The sequence below is a fragment of the Oratosquilla oratoria genome, chromosome 43 (assembly GCF_046742065.1).
Source record: "Oratosquilla oratoria isolate Oo_2021 chromosome 43, ASM4674206v1, whole genome shotgun sequence".
In the NCBI taxonomy this organism is placed as follows: domain Eukaryota; kingdom Metazoa; phylum Arthropoda; class Malacostraca; order Stomatopoda; family Squillidae; genus Oratosquilla; species Oratosquilla oratoria.
Window position 1 is genome coordinate 41626923 of NC_134819.1, and position 9173 is coordinate 41636095.

Sequence of the window (9173 nt, forward strand, 5' to 3'; positions counted from 1 at the left end):
TCCATCGCGTATATGTCCCAACCTTAATGTTCCCAACATTTCCAGTGACGATTTCAAGCATTAGTCATGGCAGCCAGAACAAAATCTAATAATTCGAATTTCATAGTGTTGGTTCCTTGAGACAGACAACCTTGCGGCAACTAATAAAACGAAAAAAAAAAAACTGTTCCCACTGCAGGACCATATTTCCATCCACTAGATGAGGATACAGACTACCTCACCACAGTGTAGTTGTAGTCCAGCCTTAATGGTTCACTGCAGAACCTGCTTAAGCCCTGAGGAATGATGCAGCTTTTGTACTTCACCATGGTGGCTTAATCCGTCTTGGTAAGATTGTATGTGTACATGGTGAGAAGTATTGCATGTGAAGTTTTTGTGATGTTGAAATGGCTGAGGTTGTGAATGAAGTCTGAAATCAATGTAATTAGTTCGACCATACCGATTAGGTTCTATTGTATATATATATATATATATATATATATATATATATATATATAATATATATATATATATATATATATATATATATATATATATGCTAATAAAAACACGGGTACGTGTGTTCACTTATGCAAAGTAGAGCACTTGGAAAAAGAAGCTAACGAAGCAGAGCGAGTTCGTATATTACATCTTCTTACACTGAAGATGTAATATACGAAAGCGCTCTGCTTCGTTAGTTTCTTTTTCCAAGTGGTCTACTTTGCATATATATATATATATATATATATATATATATATATATATATATATATAACACTGATATACTGCACCTTTGATGTCCGCCGTTGTGGAGAGGGGGGGGGACCCGTGAAAGTGCTTTGCCCTTTCCGGGGATCGAACCCGGCCCCTCCGCGTTCCGAGACGGGAACGTTACTCACTGCTCCATGCAACGTCTACTACAGTGCACACTTATACATATCGCTATTCACCACCGTAACGGTATCGGCAACAACTCAAATGTGAAACCTCTTCGCTCTGGCCTGACCCCGTGAGAGGCTAGGGCCATTAGCGAGGAGGATGACTGATGTCTTCACCATTTCCATCATAAAGGAGAGGAAATCCACTCGGCTTGTCCTCCATGTTGGAGATGGCAGGGTTGGGGGGATGAGAGGGGGGTGGGCTTTGGTGTGTGTGGGGGAGGCTTAGTGTGAGAGTAGAACTGGGGGAGAATAAGGGGGTGACGTCATGTATACAGTAATTTGCAAAAGCTTTTGACCACGGCAAGGTTTCCAAAAAAGAAAGAAAAAATTATAATAATAATAATCAAGAAAAAATACATGCTACTTGTTATTTGGGATAGTTTTATTTTAATTTTAATTAATTAACTATTTTTTCAATTAATGTATTTATCTATTTATTTCCTATTTATTTATAAATAAATAAATAAATAAATAGAATAATTAACTAATTTATTTGTTTTATTTCATTTATCTATATATCTATTTGTTTGCTTTTTTTTACAGTTACTATTCATGAAAATATGTTTTTTTGCATCAAATACTCGAAATTTAAGGACTGATTTTCTGAGTGAAAAGTCTAATTTGGATGTGGATTTAGCATCTCCAAGTAGCTTACCACCATGCCCTTCTGGTACGATGCCCATCATTTGGTCCATTCTTATCACTGCTCACCACCATCACTGGGCTGAAGATCTAGTGTAGTGTCGTTTGACCGAACACAATGGGAAGCCCATAAGGACATTTCATCCATAACCAGGTCGATTGTCAATATTGTTTTTCCATCTGAGCCAGGCGATTTTGTTCAGGTATGAAAACCGTATGAGGACCTAATAACATAAGAATGGAGGGGACTGAAAAAGACCATAAGGCCTACACTAGTCAGTTCCAATGTAAGGACTGCCAAGTCGTCTTAGAATCATTCAGCATTCCTACTATCCTCTTGACTATCATACCATCTCCATCCACATGCGTCATACCACCGCTTGATCATACCACAGTGTCATGCCATCATGTCCCTTGACTCGTTCTATCCTCTCAACCTCCTCCTCTTCCTCTTCCTAATCCTCTTCCTAATCCTCTTCCTATTCCTCCTCCTCCTACTGTTTTTCCTTTTCCTCCTACTCCTCCTATTACTCCTCCTCCCCCTAATACTACTATTCTTTCTCATCTCCTCCTCCTCTTCCTCCTCCACTTCCTCCTCTTTTTCCTCTTCTTCCTTTTCCTCCTCCTTCTTTTCCTCTTCCTCCTTTTCCTCCTCCTCTTCCTCTTCTCTCTTCCTCCCTTCCCTCTTCCTCTTCCTCCTCTTCTTCCTCCTCCTCTTCCTCCCCGTCTCCTCTTCCTCCCCTCCTCTTCTTCCTCCTCCTCTTCTTCTTCCTCCTCCTCCTCTTCTTCCTCCTCCTCTTCCTCCCCGTCTACTCTTCCTCCCCTCCTCTTCTTCCTCCCTCTCTTCTTCCTCTTCCTCTTTCTCCTCCTCCTCTTCCTCCTCCCTCTCCTCTTCCTCCTCCGTCTTTTCTTCCTCCTCCTTATCCTCCTCTTTCTCCTCTTCCTCCTCCTCCTCATCTTCCTCCTCCCTCTCCTCTTCCTCCTCCTCCCTTTATTCCTCTTTCTCCTCCTCCTCATCTTCCTCCTCCATCTCCTCTTCCTCCTCCTCCCCTTCTTCCTCTTCCTTCCCTTCTTCTTCCTCCTCCCCTTCCTCCTCCTTCTCCCCTCCTCCTCTCTCTCCCTTCTTCCTCCATCTCCTCTTCTTCCTCCTTCTCCTCTTCTTTCTCCTCTTCTTCTTCCTCCTCTTCTTCTTCCTCCTCCGCTTCCTTCTCCCTTTTCACCTCCACCTTGTCTTCCTCCTCTTCCTCCTCCCTTTCCTCCTCTTCTTCCTCCTTCTCTTCCTCCTCCCTCCCCTCCTCCTCTATTTTCTCCTCCTACTTCTATTATTCCTCCTCCTTAATTTCTTCCTCCTCTTACTATTTTGTTCTCTTCTTCCTCCAGCTACTCTTTCTATACCTCTTCCTCCTCCTCCTCCTCCTCCTCCTCCTCCTCCTCCTCCTCCTCCTCCTCCTCCTTCTCCAACTCCTCCTCCTCCTGCTCCTCTCCCTTCTCTTCGTGTCCGCCATGTATTTCTCTACCTTTTCCTTAACTTCTCCCTTCCCGCACCTTCCTCTTCCTCCTCTTCTTCATATTCTTGCTTCTACTTCGTTTTTTCTCCTCTTTGTTTTCCTCCTTTCCCCCCTCCTCTTCCTTCTCCCTCTCCTTCTTCCCCTTCCTCTTCCCCTCCTTCTCCTCTTTCTCCTTCTCCTTCTTCCCCTTCCCTCTCCCTCTCCTCCTCCTCCTCCTCCTCCTCCTCCTCCTCCTCCCTCTCCCCTCCCTCTCCCTTTCTTTCCTGCCTCTGTCTCCCCATCCTTCTCTCCTCTCCTTCTCCTCCACCTTCTCCCCCTTCCTCTCCCATTCCTTTTTCTCCGGCTCCTTTTCCCCTCCTCCTCCTTCTCTCACTCCTTCTCCTCCTCCTCCCGTCACGAAGACGAATGCGCCAATCCCATTACCCTCCTCTTGCTTCTCCTCCTCACTATTCTCCCTAAGCCCCTCCCCCCCTCCCCCCCTCCTCCTCCTCCTTCTCCTCCTCCTCTTCCTCCTCCTCCCTCCCTCCCTGGCGAAGGGTGACGCATGGGCCACTGTCAGGTCGCCAGATTTGGAAACATCTTTCAGGAAATACCTTCCATACATTGATCCCATCTTGCTCGGGGGCTCCAGAAAGTAGGCAGGCAGGCAGATCAGGCAGATCAGGCAGATCAGGCAGATCAGGCAGATTATCAGGCAGATCATCAGGCAGATCATCCACACGGTGTTGTTCTGACTCAAGTTTCCTTCAGCATCTTAGGATCCTTGACGCCATGTTTGCTAAGGAACATCATGCATGAAAAATAAATATGTGTTGACAATGTAGACTTAAATTCATTAACGTTAACTTTTATGATTGGTTTGTATATTTTTCTATTTATTTATGTACTTATTTGTTTCTTTATTTATTGTTTTTCTATTTCACCTTTGTTACCTTGATACTATTCATAGTACGTTGTAAGGGGCCTCATGCATAATAGATAAGTATCTATTGAAAATATAGAGGAAATTTCACTAATACTACATTTTATCATTTGCTTATATATACATATTTTTGTACTTATTTATTCGTCTATTTATCTATTTCCCATATTACAGTTTCTATTACGTTGTACATTGTATCTCTAATATAATAACCTTTCTAATCACGACAACCTAGAAACATATATCAAAGATTTAGTTCTTGTGAACTTCAAACTATCTTATTTTGTTAAGGGGTACTACCGTATCTTAAATAGTGTTAAACAGTGTTTCTTCTCTCAGGTTTTCAATAGGATTTTGGTTTATACAATAATAAGTAATTTTTATATTAATTCCAGATTTTACAACGTCTTGGTTGCATGTTATTGTGGCAAAGTAGCTTGCAGCTGATACTTTAGGGTCTATATTGGGCGCCCCTACGGACCAGAGGCACACATCATTTTGTCTGTGATGGAGGTAATCTATGTTCACAGAAAAATAATGACACGTATTATACTGCGACTGCCCTTCCGTCATGCTGTACCGCCCCCCCCCCCCAGTTACTGTCCTGTACTTTTTTTTTTCTTTCTTTTCCTTTTTTCGCCTACCCTGTGGCGGGGGAAAAGAATGCTGCCACCAAATATTTCCACTTGAGTCGTACGAGGAGACAATAAATAAATAAATAAATAAATAAATATTTAAAAATATAAATAAAAAAAACGGGACGGAGATAAGACTAGGAATCCTGCTACCTGTAGCCCTAAAGGGGACATTCCTAAAAAAGTAATATCATAAGAGGGTCTAGGAGGTATCCAACCAGTACCCTAAGGTTTGGGTCTTTTAATGTGCGTGGATGTGACACAGATGAGAGTAAAAGGGAAGAGATAGGCAGTATATTTGTGAGAAGAAAGATGGATGTGATGTGTTGGCATTGAGTGAAACTAAGTTGAAAGGGAGGGGTGAATGTGAGTTTGGGAGTGTAGTTGGGAGGTTCTCAGGAGTGACGAGAGGACGAGGGAGAGAAGGGGTGGCTATACTAGTAAGTGAAGATATAGGTAAGTGGATAGTGGAGTGGAAGGAGGTTTCTTCAAGGATAATGTGGATGAAGGTGAAGCTCGGAAGGGAGATGTGGGTTTTGTAAGTGCATATGGGCCTGGTAGTGAGAAGAATGTAGAGAAAAGGGAAGCTTTTTGGATGAATTTAACCGAGTGCATAGGAGTATTAGGTAGAAATGTCAAGAGAGATACAGAAAATGTGAACTTTACCTGGTAAAGATGTTTTTGAAAAAAAAAACACGGTAGGTTTAGGGCTCATATACAGATAATTAATCGCCTGTCGCTAATCACCATACAAGAATGAGGATCATGTAGTATGACAGGGATAAAAGAGATAAGTCTTTATAGAGGCACACGGTAAACAGCTATTACATTCCTACATTAACACATGCATGCATTTATTCATTCAAGCACATATGCATGCATGCATACATGTATTTATGCATACATTCATTTTTGCATACATGCATTCTTGTATATATGCTTTCATGCATATACATTCATGCATATGTGCATTCATGCATGCATACATGCATTCTCACATTCATGCATACACGCATATGCACATGCTTATATGTACACATACACACGTACATGCATACATACATACATACATATATACATACATACATACATACATACATACATACATACATACATACATACATACATACATACATACATACATACATACATACATACATACATACATACATACATATTTACATACATACATACATACATACATACATACATACATACAAACATACAGACGCACGTTCATACATACATATATACATACAGACAAACAGACATTCATATTTACAAACATACATATGTACTTACAAAGGTGATAGATAAATTGAATGTTAACAATTTATTATTCATATGTTTATCATGCACTATTACTTACATGCTATGTGAAATGCTTTTTCGAAAACCTTTTAAAGTATTTTAGCCAAAATAACTTTTATTGCTGTGGGGATAGAAAGTGAAAAGTAGAATTTTTACCGAAAACCTTTTCGGGATTCGAACGCAGGCCAAGAATTCTGTATGCTTACCAGTGCAGCATTCTCCTATTAAACTATTCTGTACAACAAAGAGTACAAGTTCTTTGACACTCGCTTTTGTCCGTTTTAATCTATCGTAATTAATAACATGTAGAGAATTGGTGTGTATTAATTTGTCCTGAATGAGGTGATGGAATCTACAGGAAGATGTTAAAGTCACCCCTTCAATTGTAGCAAGGAATATATATGTAATGTTTTTTAGTAAATAACATTCCGTTTCAGCAATTGTCATGTATATTCAGCTTTTGCAAAAAATAGATAGTATTCTATTGTATTTTTTTTTTTCGGGGATTGTTTCCGCTCAAAACTACACCCGGTGATCCGAAAGTTTTTGTACAAAAACGCAAGAGACGGAGTCCACGATATGTCCCGGCAGTGTCGATGGCCGCAGGAATCTAATGTACAGTATCACACACACAGTGATGCCACAAAGTCCGACATCCAGTCCAATTAGATAAATTAAAAAAAGTTTATTATTTGCCGCCCGTTACGTTTTGTATTAGTGTCTATAATGGTCATTCCTTAGTGTTGCTAAGCTGATGTTCACGACACAGGCACTCACACGCGCGTCAATACACATACACAAACTCACACACCACACTCACACACACACACACACACCACACACACACACATATAGACTATATATATATAAATATAGTATATATATTAATATATATATAATATAAATATAAACTCACTTACTAATTCGAACCCTCCCCTAGCGGCTGGCTTCGTAGAAGGCGAAGAGCGTACCGTCACGCCACCTCTCCCTTCATAACAGAACAAATTAGTTCACGGACAAATCCATTACTGCCGACCACTCGGGTGGAACGTGGTATAAATATATATATATATATAGTAAATATACATATATATCTATATTTATATATATAAATATATATATATATATATATAAAGAGTAAAAATATATATAAAAACCCCTGGCTTCGCCACCCCGTCTGCGCCTCTTTCCTGCGGCACACCTCGCTTCGCACGACGGGGGGCTACTCCCCACCTTCAACAAACTATAAAATAAACAAATGTAAATTGCACCTCTCTTTTATGTTCGTCATTTTTGTTTTTTAGAAAAATATTTTTTAATTAAACTTACGCCCACCTTTTTTTTAGTAGATAGTTTGGTGGAGTCCCGTAGATCCGCTCTGTCCTCAATTTGCCCTCGCAGTCCCAAAGAGCCGCTCGAGCCCTCAAGAGCCGCGCGAGTCCCAAAGATCCGCGCAAGTCCACTAGATCCCCTCGAGTCCCTAAAAGATCCGCTCGAGTCCTCTAGATCCGCGCGAGTCTACAATATGCGCACGATCTCCGCCTAGATCCGCTCTTGAGTCCCGCGACCGCGTATATTCACTTTATACCCATACAAGGATGGCCCGTGTCACGGGGTCCGTCATTGTAATCGTTTTGCCAGATCCCCATTCAAATGCGTTATGGATGTCGTGACATTGAAAGCTTATGGAGAATTTTTTTTTTTTTTTTCGTCCCGCTCACAGCCAATCAGCCGTCTCCGTTGCCGTATCGTCACCGCTCTCGACCAATCAGTTGTATCCGTTGCCGTGACGCCATCACTCTCTCACCCAAGCAGCGATGTGAAAACTCACCCAAAATTTGCAAAGGATATTTTTAGGACAAAGTGTCACCGTAATACAACATGCCCCCGACGTCCACACCGCTTGTGTAGAAGAATATTTTTGTTTAGAAGAAGAATAAAAAGAAGAACGCGAATAAGAAGACAGATGAAAAAGATTTAGATGAAGATGAAGAAATCGCAAAATGAATGAAAATTAAGAAGAAGATAAAAAAAGAAGATGAAGAAGAACCCGCCCCCGAAGAAGAAAAAGAAGAAGAAGAAGAAGAAGAAGAAGAAGAATAAGATGAAAAAGAAAAATAAGACGAAGTGGAAAAAGAAGATCCGAATAAGAAGAACCAAAAAAAGAACGCAAAGAACGCAAAGAAGAACGCGATGAAAAACCAAGAAGAACGCGAATAAAAACGCGAAGAATAAATCGCGAAGAAGAACGCGAAGAAGAAGAAGAAGAAGAACGCGAAGAAGAACGCGAAGAAGAAGAAGAAGAAGAAGAACGCGAAGAAGAATAACGCGATAGAAGAAGAAGAAGGCGACGAAGAAGAATCAGAAGAAGAAGAAGAATAGATGTAATAGAAAGTATGATAAAAAAGAAAAAAAAGAAGAATAACGAAGAAGAATAAGAAGATAAAAAGCAAGAAGAAGATAAAAGAAGAAGATTAAAAAGAATAAGAAGAAAAAGAACGCAAATATTAATGAAGAAAAAGGAGAAAAAGACGACGAATAATAAGAAGAAGACGAAGAAGAAGAAGAACTCGAAGACAAAAAAGAAGAAAAAATATAAGATGAAAAAGAAGAAGAACACGAAGACGAAGTGAACGCTAATATTATACGCACAGAATAGGAGGAAGAAGAAAAAAAACGCGAAAAAGAAAAAGAACGCGAAAAAAAACGCGAAAAAAAAGAAGAAGAAGAATAAGAAGAAGATAAAGAAGAAGACGATAAAGAAGAAGATCGCAAAAAAAAAGAATAAGAAGAAAAAAAAGTAAGAAAAAAAATAAAAAGAGAAGAAGAAGAAGAAGAAGAAGAAGAAGAAGAAGAAGAAGAAGAATAAAAAAAAAAAAACAGAAGAAGAAATAAAAAAAAAAAGAAGAAAGAGAACAAAAAGAAGAAGAAAAATGAAAAAGAAGAAAAAGATTAAGTAAAACGCGAAATATAAAAACGCAAAGATATCGCGAAGAAGTAAGCGATAGATAATCCGAAAAAAAAGAATAAGAAAAAGAAGAAGAAGAAGAATAAGAAGAAAAAAAAGAAGAATAAAAATAAGAAGAAGAATAAAAAAAATAAGAAGAATAATATAAAAAAGAGGAAGAATACCACCTGACCCCGACTTCCCCATGCGCTTGCCAAAAATAGTTTTAGAACAAAGTGTCACCGAAATACCACCAGTCCCCAACTTCCACACCGTTGTTTAGAACAA

The 9173-nt window shown here is 39.7% G+C and overlaps 1 protein-coding gene across 1 annotated transcript in view; it reads left to right on the forward strand.

Moving 5' to 3' along the window:
* LOC143022050 (uncharacterized) overlaps positions 1-7484 on the forward strand; it is a 32454-nt gene extending 24970 nt beyond the window's left edge. Inside the window, exon 5 of the mRNA XM_076179985.1 lies at positions 7340-7484. Coding sequence (XP_076036100.1) covers positions 7340-7484 — 145 coding nt within the window. The remainder of the gene's footprint in view (positions 1-7339) is intronic.
* The last annotated feature ends 1689 nt before the right edge of the window (positions 7485-9173 follow it).